Genomic DNA, 24,367 nt, shown 5'->3' on the forward strand with positions numbered 1-24,367 from the left:
GAAATGTTGTGGCATAGATAAAAGCTGCAAACCAATGCTGGTTTCAAGTATGTGGCATGTTGGGGAGAACACGTAAAGATTGTCAGGTGTAAAAGGACTGATCTTGCTGGAGTCTCAAATATGTTATTTGGGGGACATGTTATATGCTGGAGGTGGGGCTGGTGCTAGGGTATGGAGTAGCTGGGACAAGTTCAGGGAGCTGCTGCTTCTCCTAACACAGAGAGGGCTCTCCCTCCAAGCTAAGGGATCTTTGTATGCAGCATGTATTAAGAGTGTAATGCTGTATGGTAGTGCAACCTGCATAGCAAAGGAAGAGGATATTCATACTCAAATGTACAGAAATGACAATGATTAGAGGGATGTGTAGTTCATTCTTGAATGTGAGGCCTGGGGGACTAAGACTGTGAATGACGAGTTGAGAGGAAGAATGGAACTCAAATGCACTTGTCTTGTGATAAGGAGGGGTAGACAGACTGTCCGATATGAAAAGATTGATCTCGCCAGAGACTCTCTTGATGGACTGATCTTGCCGGAGTCTCTCGAGTGGAGGAGTTTTGTTATTTGGTGGGACATGTTTTGCACTGGAGACAGGGCTGCCTAGGATAAGTGGCATTTGGAGGAAGTTCATGGAGCTGCTGCCTCTCCTAACATTTACAGGGCTCTCCCTCTGCACTAAAGGATCTCTGTATGTGACTCAAGCCTTTATAAACAATGACACGTTACATCACAAGAAATTTAAGTTATTTAGATATATATAATCAATACACCCTGTTCAGTTCAGTTGAATGTATACTGAAGTGTATATGCCAGTTGTGGAGCCTTGGTACACCTGGTGCATGATTCTTCTACATGCATCCTGGTAATACCAAAGACCACAACTGCATCATTTTACAACAACTGAACTCTGTGCCATACCTGATATACATATGATATGACATAATACATCAGATTCACTCAAGAACTGTATCAAAGAATACTAGTAAATCCTTTCAGATCCACAAGGCAGTTCTTTTAAATCACTTAATTCCCTGAGCAAAAATCATTTCTCCAGACTTATGTGAACTAGGATACACCAGGCAACATATATTACACGAACAGACACGCGTGCACACACACACACACGAACTTTAAACTCCATATTAGCTCAATGTAAAGATGGCCCAAAAACTGTGCAATGTATAATGATGTTTAGGCTATTCTCAAAGCCTACCTGAGCTTTATTCATATACCTCCCAACACTTATAACCTTTACCATGCCCTTGTCTGTACATTACACATCACGAATAACTTCGTCTCATTATTTCAGTATCCCTTGAATTTGGCCTTGATATTTTTTTTTTTTTCCCTTGGAGTGAACAATCTGCGAACTCCTGGCATTTGGTTCTTTTTTTGTTGCATTAAGAGAGATTACCCTGGTGGTTCAGACAATCTGATCCACACAACCCTTCCCCCCTTATAGTTCAGACTGAAGAGGTTCAACTGTGCTGCTCATAGCTTTCTGTATGACAAAAGGAGACACATGGGTACAATTGAGAGGCTTCACACACTGCATGTGACAGCTTGATCACCCAGCACTTTGGTTACATGCTGCATAATACCATCTACACCACAGGAAGACAATTTCATCTGGGTCTTCCTCCTTTCATTCACCTGTATCATAATCTTAGATACTTTGTTCTCTCCTCAGAACTCCCTCATTCATGGGATAACCATTACACAAAAGCCTCAGCCATTTTGTCTTTGCATATCTTTTACTCTTCCTTCACTAGCAATTATACTGTTCAACTCTTTCTCCATGTATTATTTAATGTCTATCTCTTCCAATAATATGCCCACTCACAACTTTCTTTGGTAACCTATCAATTAGCAAATTTCTATTTTGTCCATAACACCTAAATGTAATTTTTTACTTCTAACTCTTATTGCCCTTTCTTCCATTCCACAGTACTATTCATCCTGCTTATGCCTACAGATGTTCCTTGCAAGACTCATCCTACTTATGCAACAAATGTTCCTTATGAGATCAAAGACCCTTGCTTCTAATTCTACCATCTTAACCTTTTCAATGGTTGGAGAAATTAGGCTTACCACTACATATATTTGTCAAAGTAAGTTTTCAATGTACAGTACTTTAACAATTAGCAAGAACTATCATTAAGATGACTCAATACTTACCTCTTTAGGAAACTACTTGCACATTACAGTACCATTAACATGCACTAAGAAATTTTACAGTGCTACATACTTCAATTTGGTTCTCCAAGTAGGATGCAATGCCTTAGCCCCTCAGGAGGGGAGTGTGAGTCATGAAACTGCATCCACTATTAATGCCTTAGCACATCAAGACTCCCTGAATGAAATATCGTAGTGATGGCTATAAATCAAGCAAACCCCGTGGGCCACAAACGGTACTCCATAACAGTTTATATACGATGTATCCCAACCAGTGGAGGAAATTTGTAAGAGACAAGGCATCTAGAAAGAATACTGATGCTAAATAAATGCAGGAACTATTAACCAGTACTATGCACCACACTAAATAAACAAACAACATACACTAACCACTCCAGCAATGAGCTCCCGAAAGTATTTCTGAGCCTGGTGCGGTGCCATGCCAATGTCAGGTTCGATGCGGTCAAAGAGCTCCCCACCAGCAGCATATTCCAGGAACATGTACTGCATAGAATTTTCTCGACGGCTGCCTACAAGAGGAAAACTACCCTGTATAAAACATTTGGAAAATATCAATGCTTTGTAGTAAACCCAAATATAAAAAAGTTCACTAAATTCAGTATAACACAAAAAACAGTTCACCAAATTAACAACCACATGGAAGTGCTAAGGTGGTTAGAAACTTGACCATATTAAACATACCAAATGAAAATCACTCTACAGTAGTATCGACATGTTCATAGGATTCAATCCAATGACGTACTTTATACTGTAGTTTATTCTTGCAACTTCGACAACTTTATTCAACTTGGGAAACATCTTGCATTCATGGGAATAATGCTTTATCTAACCCCCCCATCTATCCTGATTTGAAAGGAATCATTCAGATACTGGTATAGCAAGAAAAAACAACTGAAACATACCGACTGAATCAACGGATTAACATTTTAAGGTATCGCACTCACCATAAAACTTGATTATGTGAGGGTGTTTCAGCATCCGGTGTAAGCATATTTCCTTCCTTACTGCTTCTGCTGCATCTGGGTGTTTGACGAGATCTACCATCTTCATCGCCACTGCCTCCCCATTGTCACGATTTATTAGCAGCTTTACTCTTTGGGGGGAGGGGGGACATAACATTAATATTCATGTCCAACTATTGGTCACTTCTACTCTCTATGTGTAATATTAGTTAAGATTTATATAACACCATGCCTCAAATTAAATATTAGTATTAACTGCTAAATGGTTCATCTTATAAATTTTGGGGAAAGTTTTTTATGCTAATTCATTGTCAGAAAGTGATAATACCTAATTAAACAGCAACCATGGAGACCTCTAGAATTACATAACTGCTTTAACAACAGTATAAATGGTAATCTACTGTACAACTATAATAATTCTTTACTGTCAGTGGCCCATTGACTTGGGCAAACTTTGGCTGTCTGGACATTGCTACTCCTCACCCTGACCTAGCATGGGAAAGGTGGTCCAGATGATGAAATGATGGCGATTTAATAAATTATAACATCCATCATTATTAAATCAGATGAGGATTAAAGACTGAGTAAAGTTACCCAGCTGATATCCACAATGGATCGGAGAGGTTACCTACTACAGAATTACTTCCTGAAATTGTACAAGTGTTTAGAAAATTTATTCATAGTTTTTCTTTTTATTTTTTCAATGCTGTCTGAGCAAATAAAGTTTGTGAATCTCCTGCTTTCACGCAGGAGACATTTGGCATGCTGATGGCGTGCACTTTATTGCTTTCCCGCTTAAATACAATCATGTGACCCAACTTTGTCTGCACTGTGAAATTTAAGTACAGTACTGTACTGTACATGCATGAGACTCTTCATACTAGTAATCAATACTGCTTTTTGCTTCTTCACTTATCAGGCTATAAAAATTATTCACACAGATGCAAGTGTGTAACTAGTAACAAATCATGTGGTGTCATCCAGAGCTTTTTTCGGTCACTCTCCTTAACTATCTCCCTACTTACTAATGCTGTATTGCTTGGTTTAGTCCCCCTGAAATTTAATCTATAAACACTTCCCCTATCATATTACAGTATACATACTAACCTAAATATTGAAATATCCACTCTCTGGAACTTCCCTGTACTGTTTGCAGATGAAACTGTGTTGTTAAGTGAAGATTAAGGGGAGCTGAAAGGCTTTGTGGATGAGTAAGGGAGTGTGTAAGAAACAGAATCTAAAGGTGAATGTAGGGAAGAGTAAAGTTATGGTCTTGAGAGAAGTGAAGTCAGTGAATGTACAGTGAGGTTGGATGAGGAGAATGTGAAAAATATGAGTGCATTTAAGTACTTGGGTAGTGTGATGAGCAAAGATGGAAGTTTAGAGGGTGTAGTGCTTGCAAAGGTACAACAAGGAAGAAAGGTTACTGGTTCCTTGAAAGCAGCGATAAGAAATAGGGAAGTGAACATGGAAGTGAAAAAGTTACTCAATGACAGTACTGTGATACCAACTCTAACGTATGGAAGTGAAACTTGGACCATGTTGGAGGGACAGAAGTCAGTTATTTGAGAGGAGCACGTGGAGTCACATGGAGAGAGACTGACAAATGAGGAACTGAAGGAGTGTTATGAGCATGTGGAGTCACATGGAGAGAGAGACTGACAAATGAGGAACTGAAGGAGTGTTATGGTGTGGATGTGGATGCGACAGGAAGCGTTAGGAGAAACTGAGGTGGTCTGGCCATGTGGAAAGGATGGAGTGAGAGACTGATAAGAAGAGTGTGTAAGTGAGGTGGAGGAAGGGGGAGGGGGACAAGGATGAGATGGAGGGATGGAGTGGAGAGGTATATGAGAGAGGGGGGCGAGAGCTAGGAGCATGGCAGTGAAATAGCGGGGACAGGGCAACATGGAGGTCTGTGGCCACCCCTTACAGGACTGAGGCGTCTAGCAATAGATAGATATAAGCAATCATTGAGACTAAAAACACAATCAAAATATCTCAAAAATCTTATAAATACTGACTGTGGAAAAAAAAAAAACTCACTCCCCAAATGCTCCTTCCCCCAGTGTTTGGACTACATTCCATCCCACCACAAATTCTGTAACTGGCCCAGTCATGCTGTCGATGGTGCCCCTTCATGGGCATCTGGGTCATAACCTGTAAGAGAAAAATGATGTCAATGCAAGGATTTACCCCACAGCCACAAACTTACCTTGAGACAATCAAGACAAATTTATGAAATCCTCATGTACAATTTCCCTGCCCAAATTAAGAACAACCTATTCAATGATGATGTAATGGAAGATGCTGCAAAAGCATACCTAGAGTAGAACAGCAAAAGAAAAGCAAGAACTTAGGCTATTAAAAACATTTGCTACTGAAGGGCACAGTTAAGCTTGATGTTTCCAGTGGTCCTACAGACAAGAGGATGGATCGAGCCAAACTTGTAATTCATTTGTCTGCAAATCATTCCAGTTAACTGAGTTAGGATAGGTTAGTAGGGATGAACACAAAGTGACGCTGACTATGGTGCCAAAGTGTCTGCATAATATAACAAAAAGTTATTGAAAACTACACAGCAGCACCTTTTAAAATCTATCACAAAGGTTATTATACTGAGGAAAACATAAAATTACAAATTCTAGGCATGGGAGCTCTCCTGCAGTTTCACATGTTGGGCAGCATACAGAAGTGTTAACACAAATTGATTTTAAATTTTCAATTTAAAAACAACACACAGAATTACAACATACAGTAATCCTTCGATTATCTGATGTAACGGAGCCAAAGGTATGTCCGAGTAATGGTTCCGTCCAGATAATGGACTTCTCCCCTGGCCCCCCTTCATACATTACCGTACCTAACTTTGAAAGCCAGTGTAAAAGACAACAACAGTTCGTTGTACAACACTTGTTCCTGCTGTCTACCACTACTCTATCAGGTCAAGCAGACCTATAAACCACAGCCCAGCAATTACCATGGTCAAGCAGATCCATCAACCACTGGCAAGCAATCAGCACTACAGGGCCATACCCTGCAGGGGGGGGGGGATGCAGTGGGCACACAAAACAATAGTAAAATGGAATAAAAACCACAGTACAGTACAGTACAGTAAGCTAATGTCAACATCAACACTCATCATTTGACTATCCCATATCAATCTTACCCAGGATCTGCTTCTACAGAGTCAACACTACTCTCTTCCTTTTCCCTGGTGGAGGGACCACCATCACACTCCCTAGAAAGAGGCATGCAAGGAACAGCAAGGCCTGAAGCAGGTATGGAACAACAAAATCCACCTTGAACGCCACCATAACAACTGTCTGAGAGGAACTGTTCACTAGCTGTCACCGTGCAGGAACTCAAACAACCGAGGAGGTCTCTAGTGAACATTAAGTGAAGCACCCAGCCAGACAGGGCAGCGCCACCAGCCTATTCTCACCCAGTCAGGCGCGAAAATGTTCGCGTGGGCATAATTTCCACCAGGACACATACATATTGTTCAGACAAAATGGAAAAACGTACGAGTAATGGTTTCAAACAGCCAGATCACAGACTGGGTAATGGCACTGTCCAGGTAATGGATGTCTGCAAAACAGAGGGATTACTTTTCAAGTTAAAGCAAATCCTTCTGATTTTAACATGTTAAACCTAGTGTGTCATGGAAATCCAAAATAAACAAGTTTGGTGCCTAACATTCCCGCCAAATGCTTCTCTGGGAATTCTTCTCGCACCCTGGCCTGCGCTCCCATCACAAACCACAATGCATTCTCAGCTCACTCATGCTTGTTCTGGGTGAGTGACATGAGGCAGCAGGCAATGTACTCATACATGCCACACTGTAGCAATGCCATTTACCTCCAGATTTCAATAAAGGGAAAGGCTTATGCTAATTTATCATTCTAATGCTTTTCATAATCAGTTAATATAGGATAAAATGGCAAAATTTTGCTGTGACACCAATAATTCCAATTTAAAGACCCACAGCTCCCAAACTATTGCATGGATTCAGCTTCTGTTGGGCTTAGGATTTAGAGGAATGCCAACCTAACAAGGTCATGTGAAGTTCTGATCCAATCTATCTATCTATTGCCAGACGCCTCTATCCCTTACGGGATGCCCACAAACAAATCGCCTCCACGTCGCCCTGTCCCCCGCCATTTCACTGCCCTGCTCCCAACTCACACCCCCCTCTCTCATATACCTCTCCACCCCATCCCTCCATCTCATGTTCGGCCTCCCTCTCCCTCTCCCCCCCTCCACCTCATTCACACACTCTCCTCATCAGTCTCTCACTCTCCATCCTCTCCACATGGCCAAAACACCTCAGTGTGTTCCTCCTAGTGCTTCCTATCACATCCACACCACAACACTCCTTTATATCTTCATTTGTCAGCCTGTCTCTCCATGTGACTCCACAGGCTCCTCTTAAATAACTCATTTCCACTGCTCTCACTCTTGACTTGTGTCCTTCCAACAATGTCCAAGCTTCACTTCCATACGTCAGAGTTGGTATCACAATACTGTCATGTAGTAACTTTTTCACTTCCGTGTTTCTTATCACTGCTTTCAAGGAACCAGCAACCTTTCTTCCTTGTTGTACCCTTTCAAGCACTTCACCCTCCAAACTTCCATCCTTACTCATCACACTACCCAAGTACTTAAACATACTCACATTTTCCATCTCCTCACCTGAATCGGTAAAGAGGCGGCTTGCAGTCCTAATGGACCCAGGATTGAATCCCGGCTGGGGCAGGGAACAGTTTAAGGATTTGAATTTCCCAAAAAGCAGACTTTCCTGATCCACCAGATGACCCGCCGACATGTCATAAAAGTACCCCCGCTAATACCAGTACACCAGTCCTGTATGAGACAGCCCTTGCATGTATTCAATATGGACAGTGGGTGTTAGCGCCGAAGTGGTGACATGTGGAGGTGTAGGAGGACTACTGGGCCTTGGGACAGGCCACTGCCACCAAGAAATAGGCCCTGAGCCTTTGCCCAGAGTAAAAAAAAAAAAAAAAAAACTCACAGTACATTCACTGACTTCACCTCTCTCAAAGACCATCACTTTACTCTTCCCCGCATTCACCTTTAGATTCTGTTTCTTACACACTCTCCCAAACTCATCCCCCAAGCCTTGCAGCTCCCCTTCATCCTCACTCAACAACACAGTATCATCTACAAACAACTGTACAGGGAGTTTCCAAACACTACCCTCTCTCACCAGGGCCACTCCAACATCCACTGCCCTACCTTGTACCTCTTTTATTACCCCATCCATGTACAGATTGAACAACCATGTAGACATGACACATCCCTGTTTCAACCCAACCTTCAAAGAGAAAAATTCACTCAGTTCACCATTCACACGCACTGCAGCCTTAGCACCATCATACATACTCTTCACAGCATTCAACAACTTCCCATCTACTCCATATATTCTTAATACTTTCCACAATCCTTGTCTATCCATCCTGTCATATGCGTTCTCCAAATCCATGAAAGCCGCATACAACTTCTTTCCCTTCTCTAGAAACTTTTCCACTAAAGACCTAAGAATGAATATCTGATCTGCACAACCTCTCCCCTTCCTAAAGCCTCCCTGTTCTTCTCCAACTAATTCTTCCGTTCTTTCCCTAACTCCGTCAATAAGTATCCTACCATACACTTTTCCTATTACACTAAGAAGACAAGTTCTGATCCACTGTGTAAAAAAGATGACACTGGAGAAATGAATTTGTTTAATGAAAACCTTCAGCATCTATTGCATTAAAAAAAAAAAAAAAAAAAAAAAAAAAAAAAAAAAGCATGTTTCAGGTTAAAGGTGATTCAGAACTATTTGCATTTTTCACACAAACACACATGCACACACACACACACACACACACAACAGTACCCTGCCATGCACTTGTTCCATGGGAGTCCCCCCAACCAACTTACCAACAGTGAAACTATGATGGATCCACTAGACAAAGTTCGCCCAATACATGGCTTACGCCCTACTGTATGGTAGCCAAGGCTACCTGAGCCTAATTATAATCAATCATGTATGATATGCAGTGTGGTATTATAACAATTATAATAAATAACAATAACAACAAATATTTCGCGGCAAAATTGTCCCGTCGGGAGGTGTAATTTCACCACGACACTTTTTTTCAAGAGTCTGGCGTGGGCCAAAATTTTTTTTGACAAAAGCAATTACAGGTATCTTTAGCAGAAGGGCTGAATGTATAGATAAAGCAATAAAAATGTCTATCTATCTATTGCCAGACGTCTCAATCCCGTTTGGGGTGGCCACAAACAAATCGCTTCCAAGTCGCCCTGTCCCCCCGCCATTTCACTGCCCTGCTCCCAACTCACACCCCCCTCTCTCATATACCTCTCCACCCCATCCCTCCATCTCATCCTCGGCCTCCCCCTCCCTCTTCCCCCCTCCACCTCACTCACATACACTCTCTTCGTCAGTCTTTCACCCTCCATCCTCTCCACATGGCCAAACCACCTCAGTGTGTTCCTCATAACGCTTCCTATCACATCCACATCCACACCACAACGCTCCTTTACATCCTCATTCGTCAGCCTGTCTCTCCACGTGACTCCACAGGCTCCTCTTAAATAACTCATTTCCACTGCTCTCACTCTTGACTTGTGTCCTTCCAACAATGTCCAAGCTTCACTTCTGTACGTTAGAGTCGGTATCACAATACTGTCATGTAGTAACTTTTTCACTTCCATGCTCACTTCCCTGTTTCTTATCACTGCTTTCAAGGAACCAGCAACCCTTCTTCCCTGCTGCACCCTTTCAAGCACTTCACCCTCCAAACCTCCATCCTTACTCATCACACTATCCAAATACTTAAACGTACTCACATTTTCCAATTCCTCACCATCCAACCTCGCTGTACATTCACTAACTTCACCTCTCTCAAAGACCATCACTTGACTCTTCCCTACATTCACCTTTAGGTTCCGTTTCTTACACACTCTCTCAAATTCATCCACCAAGCCTTGCAGCTCCCCTTCCTCTTCACTCAATATTCCATATGTGGCGGCTCGTATTTGGCAAAAACCACGGTTCACGGCAAAATTACTGTTTTACCCTAAGCATTTTTAGTATTCTGTATTTGCCTCAGGTACCAAAATATTTAATTCAACTTCAATTTTGCGTGAAATCGGTTTATGGCAACCTCTCAAGGACCCTATCACATTAAATTGACGTTCTCCTGTACCACTTTTCATTGTGCTACCGTTATCATGCAATGTAATAATCTCATGTTATTTCCAATACAATGGTTAACCTCCATTTTGTGCTCGCCAATCACTATTCAGAACATGCAATGGATGTCTGTGCCAAGAACTGGTCACCAAATGTCAGTCTCCCGGTGCTTGCTGCCTCAACACCAAAACATGTTGGGACAAGCTGCGGAGCTCCAATTAGTAAATAATTTAAAACTTGTGACTGATATAATGAAAAACTTATTACTGACAATCTTTCATAAATGTACAGTACAATTCGGCTGACACCCCAATTTTGCCGAAATGACATTTATGTTACTAAAGGGCACCAGAGAAGGTTTGCTGGCATTTGCATGTTCTACAGACAGAGGATAATGGATTGACTAAGACCTTAAATCATTCGTGCCCAAATCATTCAAGTTAGGTTAGGTTAGTTGGGAAAAACAGATAGTGCTAGGCTGACTTTGGAGACAAATCAACCTTGCCCTTTATGGAAGGTAGCCACTTGCCTCTGTTCCACGTGTAAAAGCTCGTAGTGTCTTCAACAACACTATGCATTTCCACATATGTAGGCATTATAGGAACATATACTGTATCTCATATCACAATGTGCAGCATGTAGCGCCTGCTGGAGACATACAAGTACACAGCTTCTCACTAGGAATGTCAATCCACATGATGTATATCCACAATCCTGTTGTCCCAGACCAACGAGACTGTCTTAACACATGATGTATCTCAATCAATCTCTTGCAGTCCAGACAATGGAAGACTTTCATGATACGAGCAGGTTAACCAGACTAAGCCAGCTACCTGATGTCTTGGAAATTAACAATGGAAATCTACCAGACACTATTTCTCCACCGAGCCTTATATATTCTCAGATTTTGGACAGCACTGACAGGGAGCCCGAGAGTACGACCAAGGGCAGAAGGCAGGAGTTATGGTCAGCTAGGAGGTTTGCTGTCATGCTATGATTCGCTGTCAATCACATTTCAATATGACTGTGTACAATAATCTCCGCAACCCATGAGTGCTCTGTAACTCACCTTGCTAACGATACACAAAGGAGGAACATGAGAGAGAAACCTATCTATTCACTCTACTACACGACACACAATTTTACCAAGCAGCGGCCCATGTTACACTCCACTGGCGTCAGGAAGGGAAGCCATTAATCTACGATACACCTACAATATCTCCACCTAGTCAAACCCCTCGGCTACAGTCACTAATATTGGTGGCAGCAGTGAACAATGGTAAACTATGATAAACTACGTTCATTCGTACTTTTTGAATTAATCACAATAACGACTGTATTGACCCTCAAAAGGTCCTCGATATGTTTTCCAAGTGGTCTAAAGACTGGCCATCAGATATCCCATTGGAGCCCAGTGTCTAAAGCATTGGACAGAACTGGGAATTTTCAAACCTTAATAAAGTAGGGAACCCCCGGGTAGGGACCTATGAGCTTCGTGACTATGAGCCGATAGGCGGAGGGCGGTACGCTTAGGACCCTCCCGGAACAGTGCCTCGCCCAACAGCTCTGGGATCCAATGGGATATACTAGGTACAATTTAAGAGATTAACTAATCAGGATGGAAAAGAAAATAGGAGTCATCATTGGTAAAGGCCTTAAACCTACGCAAGTGTATTAATGCGAGAAATACACCAAATCAGGGTCCTAGTATTTATTTAGCAAAGCAGGAGCAATGCGACACCTTATGTAATACTGGAAGTATATCTAGCATTAGCAAGGTCACATTTAGGCTATGCCATGCAATTTTGGTGTTCATACTATAAAATGGATAATTAGAAAACAGTCAGAAGATTGACAAAAAAGAAACATGATACAGTATTTGAAACCTTAATGACAAAAAGATAAATATTTGAAACCTTTCATTATGAAGATGTGACATTTGAAACCTTTTATTATGAAGACAGACGGAAAAGGATAAATTTGCACTCACGTGAAAGGCAGAGTAAGGGGAGACAACTGTGATGTTTAACCTTGCTGTGCTGTAGATCACTTATGGGGCACAATGGTCTGCATGTGTTATGCTGCAAGACTCTAGAGGTAAAAGTTCCACAGGTTGTGAAACAATGACTAGGGCAAGGTAAACTGCCTTACACAGAATCAGCCCAGCAGAGTTTAAGCAGACGACGGGAATAAATAAGGGAGACAGCAAGAACAATAAAGTAGACAGAGGTTTGTGGAAGGTTTTGCACATGTATTGTGTACATGGTAAGCTGCTAGAAGCGGTCATGTTTTTATGATGGTAGTGAGGCATGAGTAAGGGTAAATAGGCAGCTAACTGAATGGTTCACGATCAGTGTGTGTGTGCAACAAGGCTGTGTAATGTCCCCATGGTTGTTCAATATAAATACTGTATATGGATGAGGTGACAAGTAAAAACATGAGTAATGGAGAGAGAGATGGCACTGGTAATGAACAGTGATGGATGAGTATCTCAAATTTGTTGTATGCTGATGAAGCAGTACTACTTGCAAATACCAGACAAGAACTTGGTACACTAGTGCAGAGTTTTGCTAATCTCTGTGAATGTTGTGCCTTGAGAGTAAATGTAGAAAAAAGTAAAGTGATGGTTTTTGAGAGAGAAGGTGACTCCTCGTGTGATGTTACAGTGAATGGAGAGAGATTGGAAATGAGTTTCAAATACCTGGATACAGTGATAGAACGAGAGGAAAATGTGCAAAAGAAGTGGAAAGTAGAGTGACAAGGAAGGAAAGTAGCTGGTGCTATAAAGGCCTTGTTAAGAAACAGAGGCTTGTGTGTTGCAGCTGTGTGAGGATTACATGAAGGAGTGTTAGAGCCAACTTTAACATATGGATGTGAGACTATGGTGTGGCATGAAAATGAAAAGTCAAGAGTGTGAGCAGTGGAGACGGGACTGCTGAGGAATGTACGTGGAGTACAGAGAGTGGATAGGATACGAAATAATGTGATTCGTGAAAGATGCGGAGTAAGGAAGTCTGTGGACACCAGAACAGAAGAGTGTACTGACATGGTATGGTCATGTTGAGAGAATGGATAACAACAGAGTGGTGAAAAAGGCATATCTGAGCATATCTGAAAGATAAAGATGTGGTAGACCAAGGAGAAGGTGGAGGGATATGATGAATGAGTGTGTGAGGAAGAGAGGGATGGAAGTTGGTGAGGCTAGAGGACTGACAAGACATCAAGGTGGCTGGATGAATGTTGTGAGAATTGCATGATCAGAGATTTGGCACCCCTTTTTAATGCGACTGTCTGGATTGACTGTATCGGATACGATTATGTGAAGCTGCAAATGTGGTTAATGTTTATGGCATATCAGATAAGAGCCAGGATTCTGGGGGCTCAAATGATGAGTGAATGGAAGCATGGCCCATTGAACTGGGCAAACTTGGGCTGTCTGGATGTTGCTACTCCTCACCCTGGCCTAGGGTGGGAAAGGAGGTCCGGATGATGATTTATGATGGCGAGGTACTTAAATAGAGCAAACAAAAACTGATGGATATAAATTTTATTAAGAATATAGGTGGAAGTTTGGTTTGGCAACAGTACTGGATGAACTGAATAGGCTACCTAGTGATAGCTGATACCCCTTCCACTGTGTTTCAAGCACAGGCTAGATAAGCATATGACATGTTCAGCTGGATATAACAATCTAATTACAAATTTATTCTTTTTCGTTTTTAGGTTTCACTACAATATTCTTCATTCTCATTTTATGGAAAAATTTCAACACCAGATCTTCCACACTGTGTGGTCTTCCTTCTCGCTCTTCCTGCTGGTTTTGACTGGAGGGCTTGGTAGACTTGGGAGAGTCCTACTCTTTACTATCCTAGTCACATTCTAGTAGGTTAGTCACTCTTGTTTAGGAGCTGCCAAGCATGGGCCAGCTGGACCTATTACATTTATCCTCTGATTATAGTCTTATATATGCTGTCTGAAAAACTGCTATACTATACATGACTATAAAATGCCCAAAAACAAACTTGTCCTCTTCTGTATGATGTATTTTCACATTACAGTACTGTATTCTTGCAGTACCCAGACTTCCAAAACAGCTTCATTAACCCCACATTGGTTTGGGTTTCTCCTAAATTTCATAGAAGTACAGGAAACCGCTACCGTACAATACACTGAACTGTTGTTAGGTTTTTGACCTGAGAAGGGGTTAAAAATAAAAACTGACGTTACCATAGTCCGTAAAAAAAGCACCATTAACAACACTTCCCGACATTTGTGAGAAGAAGAATTATGGCACCCAGCTATATATAAATATTCTTCAAATGAAACCACATTTCCAAATACAATCCTTCTGTCATGAATGTGTTCCAACTGATCAACTTGCCATTAAAGCAGTAAGTACAGATCTGTAAATTGGGGCACACTGGTAAATTAGCTTAAGCGGTACAAATGGAGTTCTAATAGATCATCTTTCTGTAATCCAAAATACTGTAATGCAAACATAAAAGCAATGTCAAGGTACCTTTTCTAGATAAAATATATTTCAGCTTGACCAAAAACATACTGGTCCCTTGGTTATCGAGCATAATTGGTACCAAACGTATTATGATAAAATACACGATGGGATTTATCTGAATTGATACAATGCACCCCAAGTGCAAGCCAAACTTTTCCTTTTATGATAATTTAGGTCCATTAAATCCATACATGTTGTTCTGGTTAAGTACAGTACTGGTACCAGAAACACACACAGGCTCGGTCGGGTTAATACAGTGATGAAAAGGGCACAATAAGGAAGAAACATGTACCATACATGAGATGGGCTTGTAGTAAGGGGTTCTGATGCTTTGGATCAACTCCTCGAGTTGGACCTCCCAGACACAGCATCAATGTCAGCAGAAACCAGCTCAGGCAAGCAATAATGAGGCTTCCGAGACGAAAAATGCATGATAGTTGCAGAGCGCAGACTTTCAATTATGTGATTAGAAAATCCACTATAACCTCGTAATCACTATACCTTAATCTATCAAGCTATTGCCAGATGCCTCAATCCCGTTCGGGGTGGCCACAAACAAATCGCCTCCACGTTGCCCTGTCCCTCGCCATTACACTGCCCTGCTCCCAACTCACACCCCCCTCACTCATATACCTCTCCACCCCATCCCTCCATCTTATCCTCAGCCTCCCCCTCCCTCTCCCCCTTTCCACCTCACTAACATACACTCTCTTCGTCAGTCTTTCACTCTCCATCCTCTCCACATGTCCAAATCACCTCAGTGTATTCCTCCTAACACTTCCTATCACATCCACATCCACACCACAATGCTCCTTTATATCCTCATTTGTCAGCCTGTCTCTCTATGCGACTCCACAGGCTCCTCTTAAATAACTCATTTCCACTGCTCTCACTTGACTTGTGTCCTTCCAACAACGTCCAAGCTTCACTTCCATACGTCAGAGTTGGTATCACAATACTGTTATGTAATAATTTTTTCACTTCCATGTTTCTTATCACTGCCTTCAAGGAACCAGCAACCTTTCGTCCTTGTTGTACCCTTTCAAGCACTTCACCCTCCAAACTTCCATCCTTACTCATCACACTACCCAAGTACTTAAACATACTCATACTTTCCATTTCATCATCCAACCTCACTGTACATTCACTGACTCTGCCTCTCTCAAAGACCATAACTTTACTCTTCCCTACATTCACCTTTAAATTCTATTTCTTACACTCTCCTAAACTCATCCACCAAGCCTTGCAGCTCCCCTTCGTCTTCACTTAACAACACAGTATCATCTGCAAACAATAGTACAAGGAGTTTCTCTCATTAAGGCCACTCCAACATCCACTGCCCAACCTTGTACCATATCTTTTTTATAACCCCATCTGTATACAGACTGAACAACCATGGAGACATGACACATCCCTGTTTCAACCCAACCTTCAAATAGAAAAACTCACTCACTTCACTATCCACATGCACTGCAGCCTTAGCACCCTCATACATACTTTTCACAGCATTCAACAACTTCCCATCTACTCCATATATTCTTGATAATTTCCACAATCCTTGTCAATTCACCCTGTCATATGACACCGGTATATATTTTCCTTGTTTACTGATGGATCCTCTTTATACTAAAAAATGCACTTCTGTACACCTTTAGTCACAATCTCATTTTTTTTTTTTTAAGAGGTGGTTTTCTGTTCACCTGATGATTAATAAATACAGTAATCATTTGATCACTTGACCAAAATGAAATGTACCACACTGTAGGGGTTCCAATAGTAGGACACTGTGCCCCTTTTTTTTTTTTTATGTGTCCGACTCTGGGCAAAGGCCTCAGGGCCTATATCTCGGGGGCAGTAGCCAATCCCAAGGCCCAGTAGTCCTCCTACACCTCCACGTGTCACCACTTTGGCGCTAACACTCACCGTCCATATTGAATACATGTGGTTAGGCTGGTTAACATGGGTTTGGCTAAGTTATCAATTAACCCTTCTGCAGATGCCTGGGTTATATCTCAAGTGTCTGGAATAGGTCTAAAATGAGTCAGGTGATTATCATTTAGCCAAAGCCACAACTAGAAATTAAGTATTTTGTCAATTTGCCAACGCTATTCTATGACACTTCCATTGCAAGTGACCCATGGGGGTACTAGAGTATCATAGAAGAAAATGCAACAAACAATGTGATATAAACAAAGCACCTATAGTACTATCTAGTTGTGGGTTCTGCTAAACATTTACCAGTTCTGTCTTCAAAACAATACAGTATACTAGCCATTAATAATGGGTCTTGTTTTGAATGTTTTACTCTTCACATTACCGTATCTCCAAAGTGAAAACTAGCAATCTGAATCCATTAAAAAAAAAAAAAAAAAAAAAAATCTTTTCCAACCCTCCAATCACAGTAAATACAATGTTATTACTCATTTCAACATTTTTTAATATATACAAACCATCAGGAACCCAACCTAAATAAGAGGAAAATTATGGACAATTTTAAATTGCAGATCAACCCTCATTCTACATCCTTTCATGCCACATAAAACCATAATGTTATATATCAAAACTCGGGATTATATGCCTTTTCATTAAACATGCAAGAACGTCACCTTCTGACAACAAATACAGCACAAAGGCATTCTAACCATTACCATCTCTGTACCCTACGGTTGCTGCTTCATATCCCATTCTAACCTCTCTACATACGCTCCAGTAAATCAGGGTCCCTAAGTCACAGATCCAAGTCTCGTAACAAATAAACAGAGCCAGACATAATTATATAAATAGTGTGCGGGGAGAGTCCAGATGAGTGCAGTGGAGGGCGAGGGCTGGAGGGGCGGGCTGGGCAGCGGGCAGGGTGAGGGCATGGCGGGCGCCGGTCTTCGCAGTCAGCTGTTCCCCACCACCACCTGCCCTTTCATCACACACTCCACACCACCTAAAACACACTTTACCATCCCTAACAGAGTACTTTTTTCCCTCACCTACCTCATCCACACCTGGAATCTAGGACTGGGACCACGTGAGAAGTTATTCATTCGGTTTAAGGAACAAGATGAGCCACTAGTGAACACGTGGGGCACTTTAGGCCTAACCCTACCACTAGTGGACAACATCAAATATAATCAGACTTCAAGCATTACATGCACACTATTCTTACCTGTGAAGGGAATGGAGATGTAGCTTATATATTCGAGACTACATCTCGCCAATCAAAGGTCATCAACAGTGGCTCGGAAGCTTTAGCTATAAGAAATTCCACCGAGCAAATGAAAGCCACGCTGACTGAGCTTTTTCGCGCCGACTTCAGACTCCAGCGCCATCTGTAGTGCATGGCATAAGAATAGTAACAGTGCTCTCAACCACATTTATCATATAAATACTCGTCTAAATGTTAAAGAATATCATCATTTCAAAATAAAATATGTTTATTTAAATGATTCATTATTTTGGCAAATTATCATTAGGTCAAACTCAAGAATAACCGAGAGAAACCTTTGACATTCACCATGACTATTAATATCTCCTAGTTGATTTGAAATCATTTCGTTTTCACTGGGTTCTAAAAATAAAACTACATATGCACAAGAATACTTTGAACATACTAATCCATACTGATGGATTAAAACCATTGCAAAACACATGACTTCTAGGGACCTCAGGGATGGGATCACTGAGCTCTATAATGCTCAGTGGATTGGACGGAAGTACGAAACATACAAAAATTTGTGTTAGAATTATTTGGTGGCTTGTAGATTCGATATCGAACTAATATGACATTAACGAAATCCTACAGAACACACAATGACTTATAATGTACTGCAGTAATCCAAACGGAGTGCTCTCGTCTCCCATTTATAGAACACAAGGAATGTCATATCATTTCCAAGATTAAGTAGACTGCAACAGGGCAAATATCTTCCTCATTTTCATCATTACGATTTTTGTCTATCCCACGCTCAGTTTCTAAATTTATGGACCTCATATTCCATCATCCCTCTGATTTCCTTCCTGGTTCTTTTAAGTTCTCACACCTCTGGTTTGCCATTCTGTTACCCTTGTTGTCTCAGTGACATACTCATGCATAACCGTACAAGATGACTGGACAATAAAAGAATACTGCAGTACCTTGCCCTGAAGGTGTTAAATCTTCATAGTGCCTGTGAATCTAAAGTATAATTATTGGTGAAGGATGAATCAGGGTAATAACTAGTGAGCAGCACTGTAGGGGTGATGGATGCGATATGCAGTAATTGTCGAAAGTAGGGCGGGCGTGAAGGGTCTATATTGAAGTGGGGTTGATGGGGAATGTAAAGGAGCGCAGACAGAGATAATGCAGGGGAAACCTTGTGGTGGGAGTAAGAGGCGGGGATAGGGTTATAGAGTTTGGCATTTCCTGTCTGGAAGGGGAGGCACTATTATAGTGCGAGTGCGAGAGATTTGTGTTAGGAGACAGGATGTCAGCACGGTTTCCGGCATGGTGCTGAGATTACATCAATGTCCTTCCCCAGAGATTTGTGTCCGAAAATCCTGAAGTGGTTGCTGACAGCAAATGGGAATGCCTTATTTGATGAGGAAGTTAAAAGCTCTTTTACCATCTCCTCGACGTCAGATGGGTCTGGATATGCCTGACATGCCAGTTGGATGATTGTCCTGAGAATTTCCAGCCAGTTGCCTGCATAAGTTAGGTCACAGATTCCTATGAGCGACCTCAAGCCTTGCAACCTCTGCCATAATTTTGGTCACTTCTTTCCTGACTGTCTCCCATGTACTGGGCACAGACAGCCGAGTGCACAACCTCTGCTGCGCTGCGCTTCCTTGTGTGGAGAAGCAGTAGCCTATCGTTTCTTGGGGGTATCCATAGATATTTGCAGGCTGGATGTCTGGATATCCAGCTCATCCAACCATTAAGCAGGTGATGCGCAGCAGTTAAACTTTGTGGAGGCCAGCAAGAGATTAGATGTGCTAAGCCGTCTTGGTGTGTTCTTTACCTCCGCACAGCTGTTGACTTTACATGGTTTTTTATTCGCCCCTGTGTGGAGTACAGCTCTCCTGCGTCGGAGGCCTCCCCACATACCGGCGCCAACCCACCCCTAGAATCTCGTCTGTCTTATGTTTCTGCTCGGAATCGTGCCAAGTCTGTTCTTCGTTCTGCTAAAAATAATTCCATTCGTACCAAAAGCTCTGAAATTTCCTACTCAAATTCTTACCGCTCCCTCTGGCACCTTGTCAAAAACCTTTCTTAAAAACTTTATTTCATCCTCCTTTCCTCCTCTTTTCCGTTCTGATGGTTCTGTAGCTGTTTCTTCTCCTGAAAAGGCAGAACTCTTCGCTTAGACTTTCTCCTTCAATTCCACCTTAGACGATTCCGGTATTGTTCCTCCACCTCTTCCCCCCTCTGACTTCCTCTCCTCATGACTGGCATTAAAATCTCATTTGATGTACTTTCTGTACTCAGTGACCTCAATACTACCAAGGTGTATGGGCCTGACGGGACCCCTCCTGTTGTTCTCAAGAACTTTGCTTCTGTGCTTACACCCTGCCTGGATAAACTCTTTCGTCTTTGTCTGTCGACTTGTACTTTTCCTTCTTGCAGGAAGTTTGGTCTCATTCAGCCTGTCCTGAAAGTAGGGTGACCAGTACCTGTCCTCGGATTTCCGTCCAATTGCTTTTACATCCTTTATTCCTATTTTTTAAAATCTGTTCTTAACAATAATTACATAAATACATGAATACTTAAACCACCTTTCTAATCTTAACCTTCTTTCCGATCACAAGTATGGGTTCCTCCAGTTGTACAGCTGCTGCTGTAGACGGCTACCATTCTTCTCCTAGTGCTACAGTACCAATAGTGGTGTTCCTTGAGGTTCTCACTTTTCATCAGCTCTCTTCCTTCTGTTTAGTGGCTTCTCAGGGCGTACATATTTTCTACGCCCGCCTTTGAATATGGGACTGCGGTAGATCTTTCAGCCTGTTGGGGTGGGGTCCCTGGCATTTTACCGTTCTGTAAGCCACTTCCTCATGGCAGGAGGTTGAATATTTGTTCTTGGTTGGTGACGGTGGTCGGTTTGAGCTTGTGGAGGAGGTGATACCAGAAGCAGGATCGCTCATCAGGTTCTCTGGTGGGGTCTTCGATGGGGATCAAGGAGCTGGGTGGGGATAGCTGGCTAGCAACCAGAGCAAGTGTTGGGGCTTCTAGATTCTTCTTTGTTGCCCGTCCTGGGAGACCCAGAAGACGTAGGCTACCGGATGAACGTGCTAACTTTGGCTGTGGTTGGAGAGAGATGGTGCTGATGGTACTGGCTGTAGTCATGGCAGTGAGGCAGATGGTGACCTTTGACCCGAGGATTGGCTGGTCATATGTGGAACTGGACACAAAAGCACTGCTGCAAAGGGGGGAGGTATTGGTGTAGTAGGGTGGGTATGAGTGTGCGTTTGTGAGGGACTGGATTTCGGGGGGTTGGGGGTCATGTAGGGTGTAGGAGTGGTGGTGAGGGTTGATGGGGATGCCAGGGGTGGGGTTGCACTGTGGGATGGTGTTGTAGGGCTGTATCTGTTCGGGGGTCATGATTGTCGGTCCGATCTGGTAAAGAGTGGAATGCGACTCCGTTGATTGATCAAGTGGGAGAAGGAGTAGGCCTACGTGTGTTGGGACGGGATGAGGTGGAGCTGTAGGGGTTGATGGAGGAGTGGAGTGAGGGTGGGGTCGGTGACGGGGTCGGGTGACATGAGGGGTTTTCGTTTCGCTGATCTCGGTGGTGGTCTGGGCGTTCAGGAGTGGGTTGTATCGTTGTACATGCTTGTTGAGGTAGACCCTGGCTTCGCCGTGAAAGTCGACAATGACCTGGTAACAATTCGGCACGTGTGTAATTTTGAAGGGTCTAAGAATTTGACTTGTAGTTTGTGGTCGAGGGACAGCCTAGGAACCGTGACTCCCTGGCCTATTTGATAAGAGTTTTCTGGTGGTCTCGTCCTTCGGTAACTCCTAGCAGGATTGCATGTGGCGGACCCGGTTCTTGAGGTGTGAGAGCGGGTCTCGGCCCTCTCGGGTGATGGAGCTGGTTAGCGCATGGGGGCAGGTGGTCACCCCCAATTGTATGATTTCACGTGGGAGGGCCAGTCCTCGGTATCCTGGGCGATCAGCCTGGTCCGGAGTTGGTTAACAAGGCTCTGGGGGCTTCTTTTGCAGATAGCATTTCCCTGGGGATGGTAAGAGGAGTAGGAGATGCGGTACTCGGCCTGAGAATTCTGGGTCATTATCCGAATGGGGGCCTGCAGAAGGCCGAAGTAGGGAGATACTGTACATTGGTGATGAGAGCCTCCGCGACTGCAATAGTGGAATGGGATTTGGCAGGGCAAGCGACTAGAAATTTGGAATAAGTGTCTACAAAGGTAATTACAAATCAGACTGCAGTCTTTGATGGAAGAGGGCCCATGAGGTCCACAGTCAGTAGCTGCCAGGGTTGGGTGACTGCGCCTGGAGGATCCCGGGGTTGGAGAGATGTCCTTCCCCATGGCACAGGCCCGACAACCTTCTATGACTCATTTGGCAGCGGCTGAAGGGTATGGCATCCAATAGATGTCTCTGAAAGTTTGTAATAACTTCTGTTGCCCGAGGTGGATCCTGTTCTCATGGTTAAGGTGGGTCAGGAGGTCATCCACCTTTTCTGGGTCCACGACGATTTGGCTGAAAGGGGTATGGAGGTGGTCCCCTACCCTTTCCAGCTTGCCAAATATATGGTTAAACATCCACTCTGGTTTTTGGTTAGTCTCACATTGTCACATTGGGATGTTCTGTGGTGTGCGGTGTCCTGTTTTCTGCATTAGGAGGAGGAATCTGAAAGTTAATGTAAACAAAAGTAAAGTTATGGTGTTTGAGAGGAATGAAGTCACAGAGTGTGCAGTGAGGTTGGATGGTGAGGACATGGAGAATGTGAGTGCATTCAAGTACTTGGGTAGTGTGATGAGTAAGGAAGGAACTTTGGGGGATGAAGTGCGTGAAAGGGTACAGCAGGGAAGGAAGGTTGTTGGTACACTGAAAGCAGTGATGAGAAATAGGGAGGTGAGTATGGAAGTTAAGAAGTCACTGCATGATAGTATTGTGATCCCTACCCTGACGTATGGAAGCGAGGCATGTGAGAGCAGTGGAAATGAGTTACTTGAGAGGAGCATGTGGAGTGACGTGGAGGGACAGGTTGACGAATGAAGAAGTGAAGGAACGCTGTGGGGTGGATGTGGATGTGGTTAAGAAGATTAGGAGAAATACACTGAGGTGGTTTGGACATGTGAAGAGAATGGAGAATGAAAGACTGACTAAGAGGGTGTATGTAGGTGAGGTGGAGGGAGGGAGAGGGAGAGGTAGACCGAGGATGAGGTGGAGGAATGGAGTTGAGAGGTATATGAGCGGGGGGGGTGAGTTGGGGGGAGGGTAGTCAAATGCTGGGTGACAGAGTGACTTGGAGGCGTTTTGTCTGCAGCCACCCTTTGCGGGATTAGGGCGCCCGACTGCATGCCTAGGGTGAAGAACCACCGTGCACCATATTGAGAGTCTAAGGAGTCGTCAATATGAGGAAGTGACATGGCATCTTTTATTGTTACATCATTAAGTTGGTGGTAGTTGACACAGAACTTTGTGGATCCGTCTTTCTTTTTTACTAAGATTATGGGGGAAGACCAGGAGCTGTTGGAGGGTGCTATTATCCCTGCCTCGAGCATTTCTTGGACCTGGCGGTCTTCCTCTTGGGATTGTGATAGGTTTTTCCAGCACAATAGCTGGTGTATGGGGGGTCCCATAATGTGAATGGGGTGGTATAAGACCTCGGTCCAGCCCAGATCTCCTGGATGCGAGGCAAAGACCTCCTGTCATCAGAGGAGTAGCTGCTCCAGGTCCTGTTTGTACTGAAAAGGAAGGTGAGAGGGAATATGGGGCAAGGAGGGGGTGCTGGGGCCTGGCAGTTCTGGGAGGGCATCTAACATCTCTAATTCTCCTATGACTAATCCTTTGGGGAGAGTGAAGGGTTCATCGGAAACATTCGCGACTCTGATGGCGTTGAGGTGAGGGGGAACACTGGGGAAATCAAGCAGCTAGCAAAAAAATGGTTGGTCCATCTTGGGGTAGAAGATCAGGGGTTGCTGGGCCGAGGTATTCAGCAGCATCCAGGCCTGGTGGTTAGGTGGCATGTTGATGGTTTTTATTTGTGACGGCCTGTACCACTGCATACAGGTCAGCTACATGTGGACTGCCCCTGAATAGGAGCTGCCTGTGCACTACGAACGGGTGGTTAGTGTGGGTGGCCTGTTCCGGGATAGTTATAAGTGGGTGGGTTTCACCCCTCAAGGTCAAGGTTCGTCCCCCGCTCCAATGAGGTCAGTGGACGAGGGTTGGAGGGGCTCGAAGGCTGTCCGATTTTTATTGTAGAAGTGTGTGCACAAGCAGGAACGCATGGTGCCTGTGTCCACCAGCAGCTGCACAGGAACTCC

General features: G+C 43.3%; 1 protein-coding gene across 3 annotated transcripts in view; it reads right to left on the minus strand.

The window, feature by feature from the left end:
• Positions 1-18,191, minus strand: part of grp (serine/threonine-protein kinase grp) — a 43,836-nt gene extending 25,645 nt beyond the window's left edge. For 2 of the 3 annotated variants that reach the window (XM_080266097.1, XM_080266098.1), the window contains exons 1-4: positions 18,048-18,191; positions 5,199-5,312; positions 3,138-3,286; positions 2,563-2,702 (exon numbers count right to left, since the gene is read on the minus strand). In XM_080266097.1, the coding sequence (XP_080122223.1) occupies positions 2,563-2,702; positions 3,138-3,286; positions 5,199-5,272 (363 nt within the window). In that variant the 5' untranslated portion in view covers positions 5,273-5,312; positions 18,048-18,191. Of the gene's footprint in view, positions 1-2,562; positions 2,722-3,137; positions 3,287-5,198; positions 5,313-18,047 lie in introns of those variants that run through there. The other variant, XM_080266099.1, reaches the window with a different exon arrangement.
• Positions 18,192-24,367: the final 6,176 nt, after the last annotated feature.

Source organism: Coenobita brevimanus, chromosome 18 (genome assembly GCF_032717465.1).
Source record: "Coenobita brevimanus isolate Jiangsu-jjx chromosome 18, ASM3271746v2, whole genome shotgun sequence".
NCBI lineage: Eukaryota > Metazoa > Arthropoda > Malacostraca > Decapoda > Coenobitidae > Coenobita > Coenobita brevimanus.